This window comes from Diceros bicornis, chromosome 2 (genome assembly GCF_020826845.1).
Source record: "Diceros bicornis minor isolate mBicDic1 chromosome 2, mDicBic1.mat.cur, whole genome shotgun sequence".
NCBI classification, from domain to species: domain Eukaryota; kingdom Metazoa; phylum Chordata; class Mammalia; order Perissodactyla; family Rhinocerotidae; genus Diceros; species Diceros bicornis.
In genome coordinates, this window is record NC_080741.1 from 34,170,601 (window position 1) to 34,192,745 (window position 22,145).

The 22,145-nt window shown below is 34.1% G+C and overlaps 1 protein-coding gene across 8 annotated transcripts in view; it reads left to right on the forward strand.

Moving 5' to 3' along the window:
• Positions 1-22,145, forward strand: part of RBMS3 (RNA binding motif single stranded interacting protein 3) — a 679,730-nt gene that overhangs the window by 575,483 nt on the left and 82,102 nt on the right. For 6 of the 8 annotated variants that reach the window (XM_058554287.1, XM_058554222.1, XM_058554257.1 and 3 more), the window contains one exon: positions 1,192-1,242. The exons of the other annotated variants lie outside the window; for them this stretch is intronic. In XM_058554287.1, the coding sequence (XP_058410270.1) occupies positions 1,192-1,242 (51 nt within the window). The remainder of the gene's footprint in view (positions 1-1,191; positions 1,243-22,145) is intronic. 8 annotated transcript variants of the gene reach the window in all.

Here is a 22,145-nt window from a genome sequence, read left to right on the forward strand (position 1 = left end):
CTGTGCATTTTTTCTTAACTGATTCCCCCTGTAGCAGATCATTTTCATTCTTTTTCTGCACTTAGATTCTTGATCCATGTCGGTCGGTGAACGGAATAGACTTTTGTGTGAATTGCATTCGAGGGTCTCGAAATGGCTGATTTCTTAATTGCCTTTCCTTGGGACCCATGAGGCTACGTGCAGGTGCCGTCCTGTTTTTGTTCTTCCTGCAGGCCTGCCTGATTGTAATGCGTGTTTTTGTTTTTTTACCATTTTTTTCTAACCTCAGCCTCTGTTTCAGCCAAGACCACCCATTGAGCCCCAGTATAGAGCACTTGGGTGACATGAATAAAATATCCACAGAAAAATGATTTCACTTGGGAGGGCTCATAAGTGGAATTTAACTCCAGCTCTCTTTTCTCAAAAAAGGAATTAGAGCCATTTCCTATGTTGTTGATTCTCACCTTTCACCACTTCTTTTTTTTTTTTTTAATCTAAAGTGCATTGACAATTTCATTGGTGTGAATATGTTGAAAACAAAATCTTCAGGGTTCTCTACGTAACAATCAGCTCTCAAGCTGATTGTCTTATTTGGCTGACAAGGCACATTTCAGAACAGTTGGCTGGCTCAAATACTCATTTTTATTTGCCATACCAATTACCATGAGAGAAAAAAATGACAAACTTGCTTAACTTGGGTTTAACCCAAAGCATTCCTCAAAATTTCTGGTTGATCTCTTTAATTCTTACCCCAACTTTTACCACTTGGACTTACTTCCAAGGTGGGATCACTTGAGAATTTGAAGTTAGAATCAATGACAGAAAAAGAGGAAGTCTTCGCAGTCAACTCTTGCCTCTTTCATCATTTGCCTGGGTATCCCTGGGAGTTGACCTCTAAATAGGAGGTCTCTGAGGCCTCCTGAGCCTTTAGTCTCCAACACCAAGCTCAAAATATGCTCCAAGGCCCAGCCTTGTCTGTGTGGGCACTGCAGTCAGCTCCAGTGAAGTAGGAATTTGCTTTACATTTTACCATGTTTCAGGGACCAAATTAATCAGGTACGAGAATTTGCTTTCTATCCTTAGTTTTGAGCACTTAGTTTTGTAAAGTCAGATGGACTCCACTTTCTTATGACCTAGTGTGACTCCACTGAACGCAAGAACCAAGTTCTCTCTGTGATTGCTTTGTGCTAATAAATGCTGTTTGATGCATAGGTCCAGAGTACTTCATGGATGCCTCATCCGCCATACGTTATGCAACCAACAGTAAGTGTTCTCAGTCACCTGAGGCTAAATATTTCTATTATCCAAGTGCAAGCTTTTGTAATGCATAGAAGCTTTGGGGTAAAGCTTTTGTTATAGTCCATACCTCTTTCAGGCAGCCATATTTTCCAGATAAAAAGCTGTTCCTGAAATTATACAAAAGCATGTACAATAGATAGATAGAGAAAGAGATAAGACAGACAGAGAGAGAGTGAGAGAGAGACAAAGACAGAGAGAGATGAGAGAGAGAACAAATTTAGTGCAGGAAATAGCAGTCAACTTCCCGAGGTGGTGTCTACCATTTGTTATGAATGGGGAATTCACGCAGGAACTCCATGCAAGAACTCTGAAATCTGGGCGATTAAATCCATTATTAGAGGAAATACTTCCTGTTTTCCTTCTCCTTCTGTTATGCTTCATTTTCTTCAGATGCAGTTTGGGGGCGATTTTGAATGTCATGGCCAAGTATTGACTCAAAGCAATGTATTTGAAATATGAAGGTAGTTGTCTACTAACAGATGGAGCTATAGAGAGAGAGAGCAAAGTTGGTAGATATTTTTTATGTTAACTGACTAGAGTTATTCTCTTCTTCTTTAGTGGAAAATTTCTTGCAAAAATATTCAAGCTCTATTTTCTGCTTGCTAGATTCCCCATTTTATGGCATGATATTACATCAGTCCCAAGTGAAAAATATTACACGTTCCATTAGAATCTATACTGAAGGCTAATGATTCCATTTATCTTTGTCTAGGTCTTCCAGGTTTTCTAGCTCTACAGAGGTACAAGATAGAGAGTTTTCAATAGCAGTATACTCATGAGAGTTTGAGGTAGGGGAAAGAGCCTTAGACTGAAAGTTGTGTGACAAGGTCTCTGGTATACTCTCCTGGGCGTGCTCACATCTATGCCTTTGTTTCCTTTTTTGTCACCATACTTAGCAGGGCTTTTGGGAGGATCAAATGAGAGAGCATATGTGAAACCAACATTTAAAGTACAACATGCTATACATTATTATTACTATTATCCTTATTATTGAATGTATCAGTTGTACAAAGAAGAAGCAGTGCTACATTTTAACCCTTTTAAAAGCTAAATATAAATAAGGTAGCACTTATTAAAGACCAGGGAGCTAAATATAGAGGCATTCATTTCCTGGACTCCAATGGTCACAGCACCTGGTTTTCATATTCGAGCTTTGTCCATTTTTTTAAGGAACATTCCATGCTGCTCCTAATGTTTTGATAGTTTGTTTTTTATTTAAAGAATAAAATATATGTAGCTTACTACAGCAGAACTTTGGATCATATTTTTTTGCAAATCCCTCTATTTATTCTTACTTATGCACCTTGGGGGCTTCCTGAGTTCATCTGGTCTTTGTTCTATAAATTATACCAACATGCAATGAATGCAGGCTACACTTTTCTGTCCAAGTCGTGAGGTAGAATTTAGTATATGCTGCTAAACCAATGTATAGCACAGACTGAGCCAACACAGGAAAAGGGAAGAAGTCCTGCCAATTTCTAAAGAGGAGACTTTCTAGAAGGAAACAACTACCTTCTAAAAAAATGATGTGTTCATCTAAAGAGCACTATTGCTAGTTTAGTCCTCACACTGAGGTTAAGCATCATCTTGTTGTGGTCAAAAGGAATGCACATCTGGCAAAATCTGGATATTTTTCCAGATGTCAAAGTATGTAAGATTCTACAGTACTTCTAGAGCTGTGAGGAGAAAGGAAGATGTTTGTATGCGTCTTTATTTCAACTGGCACTCAAGATCTTAGCAAAGTTTTTCTTTACCTCCTCCGCCCCAGCACAGCTTCAGCCCCATTTTTGGATGTGTTATTTCTTATACACTTTCCTCTAGCAATAGCTGCGTGTGTGTGTATGTGTGTATGCGTTAATTTGTCCTGTTAGATCTTCCTTGCTGTCGCATCTGCTCACTGGTAGCTTATCACTTCCCATGACTAGACTGTGCATCATGTTTAAGCTTAGGTCACTTGGTTTAAAATGTAATGTTTATGGCTGGGGCAGATTTCTGGAAAAAGGAATGACTGGGCCACCCACCACTTTGTTGTCTTTAACATGGAAAAATTGGCTAAACAGTGTCATGGAAACACAGAGTTTGTACCATCAATCTTTGCCCTGTAATAGTCTTGCTGGTTGTCTATACCACATAAATAACCTTACCCAGCTGGTCTTAGTTTTATCATCAAGGTGTGGGTTAAATTAATCACTCTATGATACTAAAATACAAAAATACTTAAGTAATCTGAGACGAAGAAACATAATACCTGGATCTGAAAAGAATGAATGAATGACTTGATGATTAATAACATGAATTCTTGGTTAGGCTCTTTGGGATAGGAAACTCTTCCCAGCTATGGAACTTTAGGTAATTAAACTTTCTGTGCCACAGTTTCCTCATCTATAATATGGGCATAATAATACATGCATTTTGTTCATTAAATGAAATAAGGCATTAAAGCCCTTAAAGTAGTGCCCAGCAAATAACAAACGCTCAATAAATTATTATTTAGTTATATGAGTAGACTGCACATTATGCTTTAGATTAGCCCAATTATATAAAATGAGTGTTGGTACAGGAAGAAAATTGAGAATAAGCAATAATCACCTATTTCTACCACATTCAGACTACTTATTTAACTTACTTTGCTACTGAATTTGGTGGGGTTAGCCTCTGTGGATATAAATAAGACAAATTGCATAGATTGATACTTATTTCAATTATTTACTAAACCATTCAACACTTAGTACTAAAAAATAAAAAAGGCCCATAGAGTACCTCCTTTATGTCAGTAACTGGAACCTACTTTACAAATAAATCAGGTTGTCAATACCTATATGATATCTCAAATATATTGCCCTATTTCTTATTTGCTTACAACTTCTCTCCTGTCTCACATTTTCTCTTCCACCATTTTGAGAACATCTCATGTGTAAGCTCTCAGTGTATAGGTATGTTTCTGCCCCATCACTATGAATGCACACCAACTCCCACCCTGGAGCCAGAAGCCCTTCAGGTTCTCTTTCAGCCTTGACTTAAAGGACTCTGAAATCTCAACCAGGTCTGTATCTGAAGAGAAAACGGTGCTCCAAGGCAGTCTTAAAGTAGAGCACAGTGCCTCTGGTCTTTACCAGGTGGGTGAATGGTTAGATTGGAGAGCTATCAATCGGTAAGAGAGAAATGACATGATGGAAGGAAAGGAAGGTAACAATAAAGGGACAAGAGAAGAACAGAAAGCATAAGCGAATAGCTGAAGTTTGCCACATAAGTTTGCTTCTTTGGAGATTTCATTTTCTAAGTTGTGTGCAATGTACTTTTTTATAGATTTAGTAAAAGGTTCTGAGAGGCTTGTCATTTTTAAGGAAGAGGGGATCAAGTCTCCTACCCTGCCTTATAACTATCATACTGGTGTTTGCGCAAGATGACAGTTCTCTGTCACTTAGACTTTGGGACTTTATTGGGTCCCCTGGAAAGTTGTCAAACCCCCTTGGGCAGCAATAGCCTTTCTGTTTGCACTTTAGTGTTGTTCACCTGAACAAGCACTGGGGAGAGAGCCCTGTTAGACTAAATCAAGAATTCACTTTTTGCCGTGACGAAATAGAAATGCTGACTTTGTCAACGCAATCGGTTATTTGTTGCTGTTTCTCAGTGCTGGGTTCTGTACTGTACTCTGAAATCTCACTATTACACTGACAGAATTTTAATAGGTGATAGATTGCACCAAATATCTACTCTGCGTAGCAGCATGTCATGTTGGAATCTCATATGAATGCACAATTGAAATTCCTATCTTGCTATACGTCAGACGGTTTGTTAAATCTGTGCTGACAAGGAGAGAAGATGATAGTTCCCAAGAAGAAGCATAGTTCCGTTCCTTCGAATTTTATTTAGGCTCATTTGAATCATAAATCTTCTCTTCCTCATATGGTTAGCATTATTTCATCTCAGAAAGAGAGGTCAGCTTTCATTTTTACTTAATTACAAATTGGTTGTCTAATTACCGCATTCTAAGAAATGCAAGATGTCTTTATTGAATCATTGGATGATTTGTTGCTATGCATGGCTAAATTATGACTTTTATGATTAATAAACCTTAAGTTTACAGCTAAAGAGTTAATATAAACTTCCCTTCTACAACAAGGCTGTGCAAGAAAGCTCCAGAATATTTGATTCCATCATTCTTTACCTGTGAATAGGTAAGGACTAAGACTTAATTTTAGGAGCTGTGTTCTTCAAATTTGCAGGTGTGTTTTCTGTAAAAGCACATTGCCAAATTTGGAAAGAATATTAAATCATTAGAATTCTGTTCAGAAAGCAAGGTTTTCAGATACTATCCTTTTGCTCCTGAGCTGAACAAAAATCTTAACTCTTATAGTTTCATTATCAAAGTACCCAAGTTAAAATGCCTTTGCTGTCTAAGGAGTTAAACTTGTAGATATCTATCTACAGGCCAAAGTTTTTTTTTAACTAAATAGCAAAAACAAAATAACATCAACTCTAGCCCATATGTACTATTTCTACCAGAAGAAAATTCAAATGAGAGAGAATAAACTTAGAAGGAGCATCTTCTGTAGAGTGTCACCTCCTTTTAAAAACACAGCTGGGGTAAAATGCATATAAATGAAATAATTTCCACAGAAAGTCTCTCATACACCTTAACTTTTGTAAGAAACAGTGCTGGCTTTGCCATTATTAAAGGTAACTTCAAAATTCTACAGTAATTTTTCAAAAATAATCTAGTGACTTAAGAAACAAAAAACTTTAAAAAAATGAAATGCAAGGCTCATAATTCACAAGTGCATAGAGCGTAAAAGAATTTCCACTTAGGACCTCTTCACTCCTCACTTCTACTCTCCAGAAGTCAACCTTGTAAACAAATTTGTACGTCATTAGCCACTCAATTTTTCTATGCATACAACGGTATATATATGCATGTGTGTAAATGTGCGTGTATTTTTAGCATATATACAAGATCACTCTACAAATATTGTATTGCAATTTGCTTTATGTTCCCTCAATAATAGAATGTGCTGGATGTCATTACATATGAGTCATATATAGATGTGTCAAGTTTTTTTGAACACTTCACAATATACCATTATATAAATGCACCAAAAGGTATTTAACTAATTTCCTATTCGTGGTTCTTTAAGTTTCTTCTAGTACTTGCTCATAAGCTCAAGACTGTAATATTGAACACTTGTGAGAAAATATCTTGTAGGATAAATTACTGGTCCAAAAGGTATATGTGTTTTAAACTTTGATATATATTGTTGTCATATTGCGCTTTAAGTGAGAGTGTTTATTTCCCCATGGCCTCAATTAAGACTGGGTGATCTCAAGTTTCAAATATTTGGTTAATGTGATAAATAGTGAATGGTATCTTATTGATGTTTTACTTTTATTTCTCTGAGTCCTGGAGGAGTTGAGTTGCTTTTCATGTGTTTATTGACTATTTTATTTTCCTTTTCTTTGAGCTTCAAGTTCATTTGCTTTGCTCATTTATCTTTTGGGGTATTGACTTTTCTTATTTCTAAAAGATCTTATTACAATTAGTAGGTTAACATTGTCATAAATAATCTAGATATTTTCTCAGCTTCCCTTGAATTTAATTTTATGGTGTTTATCATACAGAAGTATAGTATTTAGTGTTATGTATTTAGTATTTATCAGTTTTTCCCTTTACTGTAAAGAGCCAAACAGCAAATATTTTCAGCTTTGTGAGCCACGTGGTCTCTGTCACACCTAGTCAGTTCTGCGGTAGCGTGAAAGGAGCCATAGATTAGCGCATTAGTGCGTAGAAATCAACATTGCTGATTAGTGAGGTGGAGCACTTTTTCATGTACCTGTTGGCCATTTGTGTGTCTTCATTGAAAAAATGTCTATTCAGTTCCTCTGTCCATTATTCAAATCATTGTTTGTTTTTTTCTCTGCTATTGAGTTGTATGAGTTCTTAATATACTTTAGATATTAATCTCTTAGCAGATATATGATTTTCAAATATTTTTTCTCATTCCATAAATTGCCTTTTCATTTTTTGGATGATTTCCTTTGCTGTGCAGAAGCTTTTCAGTTTGATGTAGTCCCACTTGTTTATTTTTGCTTTTGTTGACTTTTCTTTTGATGTTAAATCCAAAAAATCATTGCCAAGACTATGTCAAGGAGCTTACTCCCTATGTTTTCTTCTGGAGTTTTATGGTTTCATGTCTTATATTCAAGTCTTTAATTCATTTTGAGTTGATTTTTGTATATGGTATAAGATAGGGATCCAGTTTTATTCTTTTGCATATGGCTATCCAGTTTTCCCAACATATTTACAGACTTTTCCCCTCTTTGTATTCTTGGCTCTTGTGTTGTAGATTAATTGACCGTATATGCTTGAGTTTATTTCTGGGCTTTCTATTCTGTTTCATTGATCTATATGTCTGTTTTTATAATATCATACTGTTTGATTATTATAGCTTTGTAGTTTAGTTTGAAATAAGGAAGCGTATGTCTCTAGCTTTGTTCTTCTTTCTCAAGATTGCTTTGGCTATTCAAGGTCTTTTGTGGTTCCATAGAAATTTTAAGATGGTTTGTTCTATTTCTGTGAAAAATACCTTTGAAATTTTGATAGGAATTGCATTGAATCTGTACATTGCTTTTGGTAGTATGGACATTTTAACAATGTTAATTCTTCCAATCCATGAGCACAAAATATCTTTCCATTCATTTTTATTTTCAATTTCTTTCATCCCTAGTTAAATTTATTCTTAGGTATTTTATTCTTTTTGATGTAACTGTAAATGGGATTCTTTTCTTAATTTCTATTTCTGATAGTTTGTTGCTAGTATGTAGAAAAGCAATTGACTTTTGTATACTGATTTTGTGTCCTGCAACTTGACTAAATTTGTTTATTAGTTCTGACAGAGTTTTTTGGTGGAATCTTTGGGATTTTGTATGTATGTCGTGTTATCTGCAAATAGAATTTTACTTCTTCCTTTCGAATTTGCATGCCTTTTATTTCTTTTTCTTGCCTGATTTCTCTGGCTAGGACTTCTAGTACTATGTTGAATAAAAGTGGCGAGAGTGAGCATCCTTGTCTTGTTCCTGATCTTAGAGAAAAACCTTTCAGCTTTTCACTGTTAAGTATGATGTCAGCTGTGGGCTACTTACATATGGCCTTTATTATGTTGAGGTATATTCCCTCTATACCTAGTTTGTAGAAAGTTTTTATCGTAAATGGATGTTGAATTTTGTCAAAGGTTTTTTCCTGCATCTAATGAGATGATCATATGATTTTTATCCTTATTTTGTTAGCATGGTATATCATATTGATTAATTTGTGGATGTTGAACCAACCTTCCACCCCTGGAATAAATCCTACTTGATCATGGTTTATGATCCTTTTGAGGTATTGTTTAATTCAGTTTGCTAATATTTTATTGAAGACTTTTTCATCTGTGTTCATCAGAGATATTGGCCTGTAATTTTCTTTTCTTGTAATGTCCTTGTCTGGTTGTGGTATCATGGTAATGCTGGCCTTGTAAAATGAATTTGGAAGTGATTCTTCGTATTCTATTTTTTGGAAGAGTTTGAGAAGGATTGGTATTAATTCTTCTTGAATATTTGAGAGAATTCACCTGTGAAGCCATCTGGTCTTGGACTTTTCTTCATTGAGAAGTTTTTGATTACTGATTCAGTCTCCTCACAAATAATTGGGCTGCTCAGATTCTTTATTTCTTCGTAATTCAATTCTGGTAGGTGGAATGTTTCTAGGAATTTATCCATTTCTTCTAGGGTTGTCCCATTTTTGGTGTATAATTGTTCATAGTAGTCTCTTATGATCCTTTGTATTTGTGTGGTATCAATTGTAATATCTCCTCTCTCATTTCTAATTATATTTATTTGAGTCCTTTCTCTTTTTTTCTTAGTAAATCTAACTAAAAGTTTGTGTCTATTTTGTTTACCTTTTCAAAAAAACAGCTCTTAGTTTCATTGAGGTTTTCTATTATCTTTTTAGTCTCTACTTCATTTCTTTCTTTTTTTTTTTTATAGTTTTATTTATTTATTTTTTTCCCCCAAAGCCCCAGTAGATAGTTGTATGTCATAGCTGCACATCCTTCTGGTTGCTGTACGTGGGACACGGCCTCAGCATGGCCAGAGAAGCGGTGCGTTGATGCGCGCCCAGGATCTGAACCCGGGCCGCCAGCAGCGGAGCGTGCGCACTTAACCACTAAGCCACGGGGCCAGCCCACTACTTCACTTATTTCTACTTTGATCTTAGTTATTTCCTTCCTTCTACTTACTTCTGGCTTAGTTTGTTCTTCTTTTTCTAGTTCCTTGAGGTGAAAAGTTAGGTTGTTCATTAGAGCTCTTTATTTTTTCTTAACGTAGGCATTTATCTCTATGAACTTTCCTCTTAGAACTGCTTTTGCTGCACATCATAACTTTTGATATGTTGTATTTCTATTTTCATTTGTCTCAGTATATTTTTTGATTTCTCTTTTTATTTTTTCTTTGACCTGTTGTTTGTTCAGTAGCATGTTGTTAATCAAGAATTCTTTTATGTTTTTGAGTCTTTTAGTAGAGTATTAAAGTTTCCTCCACATATGTCCTGTACATTTCTTAAATATTTTTTTTGGTATGTTAATATTTTTATTGTTATAGTTAGAATTTTTTGTTATATTTCTTTTTGGTCTTTTTGGTATATATAAAAATAATCTATTTTCTACTCTAATGTTATTGATTTAAATTTAAAAACGTCCTTTAATTATTCAAAAGCAGTGTTGAAATTTAGAAGATATTCATGATTGAAAATAAGAATATAAAAACACCAATTTCCTCTTACTCAAAGATTACTCCAGTTAACATCTAATAGTATATCTTTCCAGGTCTTTATCTGTTTCTATATCTATATGCCCTATCTATCTATATCTACACATGCACACACATATCATATATTTATGCATGTGTTATCTTTCACTGAAATGAGATCACACAGTACATGCTATTTTTAAACTGTTTTCTGCTAATAATCTCTACTTTCCCATGTCAATAAATTTTTTATCTTCTCAAATCAAATTTTCTCAACTGCCCAACTGGGAACCAATGAGGATGTACCAGAGCAGGGGGGTGTGTACATATGTATATATACATGCTTTAAAAAAAGGTTTTTATTATTTTAGTGTCAGTAACTAATGTAAGTCTCTTTTAATCTAGCACAGTCTCTTTCTTTTTCTTTGTGTTCCTGATTAGCTGTCTTATAGGGTGTCCCACCTTTGAGAAATTTAAATTTGAGTCTTCATGGTGCTGTTAATCCTGTTCTTCTATTCCATATAGGAAATAATTTTATAACCAACTATCTTTCTCAATTCCCTTATTATTTCCAATAGATTATTTGATTCTCAGGTTTCCCAGGCCATCAAAATAATCTCATTTTCCACCTCATTTCAAATATTTATATTTCACAATCCATTTTCTTGCCTAATTGTAATGGAATGTATTCTTTGGCTTGTTCTTTATCTTAATGAGAATGCCACAATGAAGTGTCTGGTTGTTTTGAAAACAGGTGTAAATGTTGAATTTAATCAAAGTTATTTTGAGAAAACATTGAAAATTTTTATTTCTTTTATAAATTTTATTTTATTAATATATTTGTACTTAATTATATTTTAGTTAATTTCATTAATATATTTCTTAAGGTGGAACCATTCTACAATGAACTCCTTTTGGTCATGATATAGCTTTCTTAAAACTATGGTTCTTGATTATATTTGTTAATAATTTGTTTATTATTATGACATCAATCTTTATTAATAAATTTCTTAAATATTGTCCTCTTCTTTGTGTACTAATTTTTTCAGATGTTAATATCAGAATTATAAGGGCTTCATAAAAATAATTTGGAAGGATTCCTTTTCTTTAAATTCTAGAACATTTTTAAGTATTATTACATGTATCTATTTTTGAGGATTTAAAAGTATTCAAATGTAAAACCATCTTAGCTTTTGGGAAGAGATGCATTTATTCTGCCATACCCAATTTTAAAAAGTAATGTATTACTACTGTTGGATTTGTTCTCCAGGGACTAAAACTCTAATATTCATTTAAGAATTTGTGAACATTATGTATGATCATTAAGTATTCTATCAGATTGTTGCATAATTGATAATTTAATTGCTAAATGATCAAAACAATTGGATTGTGAAATGGCACAGTTTTAACACAATTGTCATTATTAGTTAATCCATGACTAGTTGTTGATCTTCTGGGACATATATATCTTAAATTAAATATTGTGCAATTCAAAAATGATCAATCACCAACTGTGTAATAAGAAATTGTGAGATATTAGCAAGTCATAGATCAATAACTTGTAATTTTTAATAATGTATGGAGTTTTTATATGCCCGTCATTGTGGTGAAATGAGGAATACTTGTCTAAAATTTCACTTGATTAAGTCTCTTTTCCTGGGCCCTTGGCTATACCAGTCACTGACTCTTCATTTTATGAAGTTGAGAATCTTGAGTTCAAGGAAAAAAAATCAGCAAACAATGAACAAATATTCTTGAGCATTAAATATATACAGAATATTCTTCTAGGTATTGTTGGAAACGGGGGAAGGGAAACAAGAAATAATCTGTCCCCAAGATATATAACCTAGTTGTGAAGATAATTTTTATATGCTTAGGATGATTTAATTAAAATCTACAGCAGAAAAGATGTTAAATGTTTAGCAATTATATAAAATTGAAAATGACAAGGTATCCATGAGTATTTAAAGACAAGGAAGAACAAAGACATAAACATGAGCTTAAAGGATGGGTGTTGTTTATGGTGTTAAAGAAAAAGAAAGAGTGTAATTTAAGTGACAATGGCACACAAAATGTATGGAGGAGTCTCGAGTTATTTCAAGGACAAAGAGGCAAATAGCCTGCATTAAGTGAAATGTTTGTGTTAGGAAGTAGAAGAAAGATTTGGTTGGAAAGGTAAATTGTAGTCTATTGAAGTACAACTTTTATTAGTCAAATCCAGCACACTGTTCTACACATTTTGTATTAGCTTGATGGTTCCAATGCTGTTGTCTAGAATTTAAGTTTATTTTAGAAAATGTAAAACAGAAAGGTTAAATTATATTACTGATGTGTGTGAAAAAGTCATTATTTCCACTGGAGTAATGGACGAATCAATCATGAATGGAAAAAAAATTTAAATTTTGCTGCATTATGAAAATGTTATTATGCAAAGCCTCTGCACATAATCATTTTATATCTGTGGTAATATTTTTGGAGGTAATGTTCATCTTTCAAGTAGAGCTTCTGAAAGCTTCTTGGAGAGAACATTTCCTGATGTCTAAAATCTCTGCCTCCTAAGCACAAGAGTGGCTTAGTGATGATTCTGATGGTGATTCTGGAATCTTTTGCAATTGGAATGTGTGCACATGACCTGTTTTTTGGCATGTGGTTTTATGTTATTTTACTATGGACCTTTAGAAAGAAAGAGTAGCTCAAGGAATAATGCATTACTTTTTTAGAACTGCAGGCACAGCATTTTGAACACAAGACTGACCCAGCTGCTAAGAGAAAAAGTTCCGATCATACATGACCCTCAATATGTCCTTAGATAGTACTTAGAGTTTCTTCATTACTGCATCATCAGTAAACCAGAATTTGCCAGTTACTTTGTAAAGATGTTGACAACATTACATCCTTAACAGTTGTTTAACATTTTAAACATAATTAAATAGAAACATGATGTTAGGTATCCAATATGTTAAAACCTTATTTTCTATGGATTATCTCTAGCGAATGCAAGTATGCAGCTAAAATAAAATCCATGTCAGACTTTCTAGAAAACAGCAAGTTACCAGGGCAACACAATCATACAGAGATAGGGTAAATCGTTTATTTTATAAATGTTGCCAGGGCAACAGAAACTACTAAGAAATCACTGAAGGACTGAGGATAAGGGTACAGCTGGTCTATGGAACTATTTGTTCTTTCACAGTACACTGGAATAAAATGTCCATTCATATCTAAAATCTTAACAAGTATGTGAAGTATGTAGGTATTCATTAAACAAATAGTCATGAATGGGTTCAAATACTGAGAGTATTTCCAAATATAAAAAAAATATTATTCTCTATTTCTTGCCTCTCAGAATGTCATTGGAACACTTTATTTTGCTTTAAAGATTAATCTTTGCTAGGTTAGCCCTGGAGAGCCTAGTTATTTCTATGTAAGTGCTATGTCTACAATTCAGTATCATGGTTAACGGTGTTGACTAGCTTGGGTTTTTTTTGGGCAACCGTTAGGATGTACCAGAGCAGGGGGTTGTGTATGTGTGTGTGTGTGTGTATATATATATATATATGCTTTATAGGTATGCTTTAAAAAAAGTTTTATATTATTTTAGAGTCAGTAACTAATATAAGAAATTATACAATTTAGAATAATATTTTTCAAAATATGAACACAAATACCAGTAAAGTGCCTTCAAACTTTTCTGTTGCCTAAGAGGAATATTTACCAAGGGTAGGACTTGAATTTACATTTTCTCTCTGTTTTGATACAATTTATTTTCCTCTTGATCAGACTCCCTGTCAGAAAACAAATATTTATAATATATTCAGCTATGAGTAACACTTGAAGTATGTGCAAAGCATAAAAATAGTAAAGAGGAGGGAGTTATTTGTTGTGCCAGAGAGTAAAGGAATAAGGACAGGCTTCACAGAGGAGGTGACTCCTGAACTTGGTTTTGAAAAATAAAGGAGTTTTTCAGTCAGACAAGTGTTGGATGTCAGGCAGGAAGGGTGTTCTAAACAAAGCAAACAGTAGGTTGTGGCCAAGGCTTTGCTTTATACACCACGTGTTACATCTGGTGAGCATCTGAGAGAGGGCAAAGTATTTCCATAGGCTACCATATGCCTCTAACACTGAGGCATAAGCATGGTATTTGTGTGCCCTTCAACAGTTATGTCACAGAAGGTGTCACTTAATCGTGAATTAAGGCTCATGTCCTCCCATCGCGTTCAACATGGCATCTTCTAGAGATCTGCCCGCATCTCTGGACAAAGCTTCTTCAGTGACACCCGACGTTCTCCTTCAGAAGCTCTCCACTCGGAGTTGAGTGTAATATGCACGCAAGTTTTTGATAACACTGGGGTGTCATAAAATAATCATTACAGCCTCTGCAGTGGGCTAACAGATCCAGTTCTCTGAGCACCCCAGATACAAATAGGATCTCTACCCTCCTCAGAGCCCCAAGAATGCTTAGTGTCTCACCATTTGACTATTACCATATGCTTCATTGTTAAACTATCAAACAACAAAGTAAGAGGATTAACACTCTAAGATAAAATACCAGAACTTATATGTCTGCATGAGGTTTGGTTTTTGTTTGTTTTGTTTTGTTTTCTGTGGTGAAATCACTTTGGGAGATGTTTTCCAACGATGTCATCTTAAAATAGAAAATTTAAAAAATTTTCTCTTTGGAAATAATTTCAGGGGTAATTTATTAATCATACAAGAATAACAAGTTAATTCAGCTTATAGTCACATCATAGATAGACAAATCGATGAATGGGTGAATGGATGGATGGTTGGATGCATGGATGGATGGATGGGTGGATGGCTAGATAGATGAATAGACAGATAGACAGATAGATGGATAGATATCCTGGGGTATATGACTAGTTCTTCTTTCCCAACTAGAGTATAATTTTATTATTTCAGAACTTATTACGTATAATTCACAATATCTCTCCCTTTTCATTTTGTTCCTTGCACAGAGTAGGTAATAAATAAATATTTGTTGATAAGCTACACTTCATAGACTATTTTCGAATTGGCAAATTTTGAGACACTACAAGATTCCAGTTGCTGTTAGACAAGGATACTAACACAGGTTTCTGAGGAAGACAAAAGTGTGCATCTTCTTTGAACCCAAGCCCAACATATAAGGGAAATTGATGCTGGTATCAAATTTGTTTTTGTAAATTTGATCATTAAATCTTGTCATTGCCAAGCAGTAGATTTGTTAAAAACAACTTAGGAAAAGTTCTCTTTTGTTCATAATGTATTCTAATTGCTTTTTAGCACCCTTTTTTCCTTCCTAAAAATCTGAAAAATTAGTAGATCTACTTGTTAGGACAAGCAGCAACCCTTGTTTTCACTACGATAAAGGAAAACACTCTTCTCAGATTAAATAAAAGAGTCAATTTGGGAAAATTGTGCAGTGTAATATCTGAAAAAGTTTAGTTCTTTTACTTCCTGTGTGACCTAATTTTCTTCCAGATACAGATATTCATTTGAATAAAAAAGAGATATCCACCCACTTCAGACCCAAAGAGAATGAGTAACAAGGATTTCTACCTTGCGTGCTCTTAGAAAGGAGCTGAGGTTACTTAAAATTAAAGACACACTAAAAAAGACAGCTGAATTAAGGAAAAGGAACAAAAGTCATATAGCAGAGGAAATAAATTTGTTAAAAATTTAGGCTATGGATAGTTTACTACAACGGAACATTAAAATTTAGTCTTGAGTTTTCAGGAGCTAAGGCCAAAATGGTTAAAAAGAAAAAATTGGTTATGTTGTTTAATTCTCTGATGAAAGGAAACATATCAGATGGCCAGGAGAGGATTTTTTTTCTGCTGCTATATTCTAGAAGAACAAATTATAATGGTATAATGTTATTTCTCAGCCTAATGTCTTAGATAGCAGTTATACATGTAGAGAGAAACATTTCTCTTATGGTCATTTCTTTTATTAACTCTCAATAAAACAAAGCAAATGTTAACTTTCAATTTTGTGATGAAATGTCTAGAGCAGCTAAATTAATATTTTTCAGATATGTAAGTTTCCCGTGATCTAGCTTGATGTAACAATGCCACTTAGTAAATCCAATTGGTTAGCATCGGGCTTGTGTGGTCTTTCAAATTTCCTTAGTCTCAGCCAGGGTTTTATGAAAATTTTACCATCTGACTTAGAGTATCATTCAGATAAAGGCTGTGTTACCTCCTCATTGAAGGGGGCTGTCAGATTGTCTGCAGTTTGTGCCAGAATTCTAAAGAATGTCTTTCAGAAGAGCCTGAACATGTACTCAAGTGAGTTCCTGTAGTTCTGTGCCTTTGAGTAGTTGAGAGAAAAATTTCACCTAAAACATTGATAGTAGATGTGAGACCAATTGGCCATCATCACTCAGTGGCTCATGAAGTATTCATGATTTTTAGTGATATGTAATAGAGCCTACTCTGTTGCCATGATGAGTCACGTGTAAAATGTATTTGTTGGTAGTAAACTAAACCAATAGAGTAGAATTATTTGGTATGGACTATGAGAATTGTAGAGAGTATCTGTGTAAATTGATGACTTGGCTTCTGATAAAGCAAATGCCAAGCCATTGTATCTTGCAATAATTACTCAACAAGTTCAGCTAACTCCGAAAGCTGCGCTTGAGAAGTGACACCAAACCATATCATCAACAAAGAAGAGAGAACTTACCTTTCTGCTGACTTTGGTGGGAAGTCATGCAAATAGTTCAGTTGGCATCATACTGTTTATGTATAATATTTTTAAAAATTAGTATGGTGCTTGCCCCTTTTTACATCACTTATAAATATAACTTCATTGCACATAATGGAAGCTAGGAACAAGCTGGAGAAACTGAAAGCAAATTTCAAACAAGAAAATTAATCTTTATCCATGTTAAAAAGAGTATTGTGTTCTTGGCTTTTTAATTCTCATTTAGCACAGAGAAAATCAGCCTAATTATCAACTTGAGTTTTGAACAATAATCTTAAAACTTCTGTTCAAAAGAGAGACCTTTTATCAAAGAGTTACCCTTAAAGGATTTTTAATCAATACATATTAGAACCATCTCTGCATAACAATGTTGTATAGTAAAAATCAATTCTTACATTCCTATAAAGCCTTTTACCTGTTCAGTCTCGTATATCAAGTATTTTCAATCAATGCTGAAAAATCATTATGATGCCAAGTTTGTGTTCCACGCTACATGTATAAATCCTTAGATTCTAATGTCATCCTCCAAAATTATTTCTCTATAACTTTCTGAGATGCATATATGGAATTTATTTCAAGGAAATAGTTTATATTTTACATGGCATGGACAGATGTATGTATGTATGGATGGATATGATGTACATATTTCTGTCAATATATGCTGGTAATATAATAATACCCACTGCAGATATTACTTAGCCAAAACACTGACCTATACATATAATACAAATATATGTTTCTACAAGGATGTTCAAAGTCACATTAATATGATACCAAAAAAAGACTGAACACTCTTAAGATTCATGGTGTAAGTTAGAATGAGAGGAGAGAGAATGAAAGGTATGAAGGAGATAAAATAGAAAAATTGAGGAAGAGGAAAAGAAAGGATATGGAGGTGGCATGGGTCAAATCTGACTCCAGCAGATTTTAGCTTAGATGGCTAGGTAGAAGCTGATGTGTAACAGAAGGAATAAGTTCAAGATCAGGGAAATGGAGTTCCTTGTGGGCATGTTGAGTTTGTGGAATCAGATAAAGATTTTCAATATGTAGCTTGAAATACAGTTTTGGCATATAAAAATGGCAGTGATAGACTTGGGAGTCATTCATTCCTATTGAAGAGAATAAATGGGATTTCTAAAGATCCATTTACTCTTCACTAATAATTACCATGCTTGATCTATGTAACAGCTCTTAGACTTAGGAATATGAAATAATATGCATATGATGACACTATATTAGGTGTACTAGTCTTATATGCACTAAATCAAGTGCTTGCTTATGCCCCTTGCTAGCAAGATTATTTAGCAACCCAGTTATACTTTTGCTTACCCTTATACTTTTAAGGCTAATTGTATATTATATTACCTATGCCTTTTTGAATCAACCAAAGTATGTGCACCTGATGTTTTCACTTAGGGAACTGACTACAGAGATAAATTGGAAAATAGACATAGACATTTTAAATTAGGAGAAACCTTAGAGGCCATTTAATCCAACACCTATCGAAGTTTAGGAGTTGATATAAAGGTTTCAGAAATTGTCATATGTGTTCGTGCAAAACCATTTTATTCCAATCCTGTGTAACATTTTTGGAAGATTTTTTTTCCTTAAATCTCCTTTCTTCTTTAGCCACTGATTCAGTGAGAGGAAGAGCAACAAAATTGGAAAAACACAACAGCAACCCCCTACCTAGTTCAAGCACAGGAAGCAGTCAGCTCCTTTGTCAAGCCCATAGGAACATCCCAAGAGGCCTCTGTGAATTTAGATTTATTTATCTCATTGTTAGTCAGTGTGAATGTAGGAGCTCCATAACCCCTAAACCATCACCACTGGAGTGTTCTCACCACTTTTAGAATAGGATGGTCTCTTCGTCTTCCTGAAGATTTTTCATTACTTTTGCTTTATTGACAAGAGTAGATTATTTCAGGCTTTACTGGATTATCCCAATGTTGGCACTGGCTTTCAACTCTGTTTTTCTCTAACCTTATTGTTGATGCTGGTAATAAGAACCACTTTTACTGATCATAGAAGTATGAGCTCAGAGTGACTCAATAATTCCAATGTTTCAAATGGCCAACGTGAAAAGTCTACTTAGGGGGAATGTGAGAGCTAAATTATTGAAGAACATCGTATTTTCCTGTGGGATTTTTCCATGCCCTGAGGATTTTATACATGCTGTTCCTTGGGGTTTTCTCTCCTTCCTACTTAACATTTTAAGGAGCAGAAAGTTTAAAGTAAGTTTCTTAAGAATCTCTCACAGTATTTCCATCTCTCTAGACAAGTGTTTACAAATGGGTTGTGGCTCAAAGATTTAACTTTCCTTCATGTCTTTTTCTAAAAATAAGGTTCAGTCTGAAATTGGCAAGAGTGATGATTCACTGGCAGACAATCAGCAGGAGGGCCCTTTAGTGGAATATTATCTGTAATACAACAGGATTAAATGTTTCCAATATAAACCTTTAATCTGTACCATCTAATTACTGACATCTGAACCAGTATCTGAGAATTTGTCAATTTTTTAATCTTGTAATTCTAACAACAACAACACCACCACAAGAGACTTAATCCTGCACCTGGAACAACTTCTAATGCAAGTGCATGTAGCTTGAGTCTTTTCTCTTGAGATGGACTAGAACGGGTCCCCAGTATTTTATGATTCTGATTTGCCATGGTTCTGCAGGGCTGCCCTGTTAGTAGCAATCACCCTTGCTTATGAAGTTATGTAGACAGTCCCACATAAATTGGAAAGGTCCAATCATTTGATCTTGTCCATTTCTGTTACACATGGCCAGGCATATGATGAGAAATGTTCTGGCTGACGTAATTTCTTCTTACAACTGTCCTGGAAAATGAAATAAATTGTTACAGCATTGGTTTCCTAGCAGAGGCAAAATTATGCAAGAAAGAAAGTCCTTCTATTTTTACTTATGTTCCTCTACTTTCCGATAGATCTTTCTCTCCTTCCTTCTCTCTTCATTCACTTTTGGTCTTATACAGGTTAAATTCCTTAGATGATTACTAAATCTCACCCCACTTTTGTTTAAGGTGTATTTTCTTGATATTGTTAAGTTTAATAAACTCCAGTGAATATCCGTTAGAGAGCACATACTTATTTCTTTCATTTTGAATTATTAAACTTCCTCAAAAATCATGATTTTGAACCTATCTGAAAGTGGTTGGATATTCCTTGTATTGTTTTCATTAGGAAACTTATTTATTGGTTGTTCGGGAGAAGCCCATGTTTGTCCTAAAGTACGCTTTTAATTATCACATAAGTCTAACCAAAACTGTGATAGAACACTACAGTGTAAATGAATCAAAACTGTGGGTTATATTTCCATAAAAATATGTGTGCATTTGAAAATTAAGGAGATTCCTTAAGGGAAAAAATTGTCTTTTAAGTTTTATTAAACTCAAGATATTGAAGAATCCTCCAAAATCCTTTGCTCTGTCTTCTTATGGGCTCTTGATAATATTGTGTATGCTATCACAAAAGATAAACCTGAATATTATAGAATAATGCATTTATAGATGAGGTAAGTGAGGCTCAGAGAGGTTAATTGACTTTTCTAATATCACACAAGTTGGTGGCAGAGCTGGGACAGGTATGTTTCACTCCAGTTAACACTAATTCTATTTCATTATATCTGGTTTGATTCTTCATTAAATTTTTATATTTCAGGTTATGTAATTTAACCCAGAGTAAATCAATTTGACAGATTAATAAAAAAAGTTATGATTGGGTCTTTCTGTACATCGAATACAAAATATTAGTAAGTTATCTATGTCCATTAATGCCGATTAGATTAGCATAAGAAGTAAGATATTTTTAATCTTCTAGCAGTCCTATCATTGTATTTTAAGTGGAAAGGAGTTCATACGACTTAGCTAAAAGCTTTGATTTTGACAGGCACATTCATCCAAATAGTATTATTATTTAATTCTTTTTGTCTCAAAATTATATAATGCTGGATGATATATCTGAGGTCAATATACCTTATTTTTAATCTGCATAATCTTTGGAAATGGCCCACATTAATATTATACATATTGTAGAGATATTTCAGATTATCAATTTAATGACATTTTTTGCATTTTAAGACAGGTGAATTAGATAAAGCACATAATAACTACGAGAAAATTTCATGAAAGCGCAATACAAAAAAAGTGTCATTTTATTTTCTTTAAACCTATGTTAACTAGAGTACTATCTGAAACTATACGCTAATGCCTTTCCGATTTTGCCACACATAGGATAGTTTATGATTGAAGCGTGCAAGTAATTTGAGCATTGTATAATAACTTTTATTTAATTTTGTTTTGAAAACTAGATTCAACTTTTTTCAAAACCCCACATCTTAATTCAAAAAGATCAAGGAGTTCTGAATTAAACCCAAATGGAATAGTTTCTTCTAAATTAATACTATTTTGTCATTTTCTTTATATTAGTATCTATTTTGTAAAGTAAAAATAAAACAATCATTACAAAATAAAGCCAAAAAAGATAATCTCTTTTTTCCCTTTTTTCATATAGACTCATATTTTTTAAAAAATGAGAAAATTATTAATAAAAATGGAATATTTTCTACTTGTTTTTTTATGGTCTTTTTCCTAATTAATTTTTTAAACTACTTAGGTGGTTTTGCTTAAAATCCTGCATTAAAGTAAAGACATTCAGAATAATTTGCCCAACAGAAATTTTAGTACTACAGAAACAAGTTCAGTGAACCCACTTTTCTGGCACTACGTTCAGGAACTTTGTTCTCACATCTTTCACCCAATGATCTCCCTGCTTCTCCCCACTCCCAGATTCTAAGAAAAAAATTATGGACTAAATTATTGACTTTCTTTTGACTCACTAAATGTGCAAGATAAAGATGGGTACTAGCCCACTCCTGGGAGACCCAATCAATATTGGATTTGCATGGGGGATTGCAGCCTCTCCTCCAAGAAATCAGAGATAGGTAAAATAAAGGATTAGAGAAAGATAGAATTTCTCAAAGAAAAAAGAAGAAATGAATCTTTCATGAGGGGAAAATGCAGCTGTCAGAACTGTAGAACCTCTGATTCATTCATGGACACTGTCACAGCTGCCCTGTACATTGGTGAGTATAATGCCTGCTTAATGCACAGTTTGTGGGGTCAATAGTTGCTACAGTTGCTAGATTCAGTTATAGTTTTTTCAACCATCCCTCTACATTTTCATCGTAATTCCCTGTCTCTTAGTAGTTATAATCAAAATATGCAGGTTTTTGACGCAATTTTATTTTAATATTTTGGATGCCTCCATGCAGCAGGCTTAGGGAATCCCTCCCAGAACCAGATTCAGGTGCCAGGAATTCTAGATAGCTGCAGGCTACATCACCCTATGAAATAAGGCC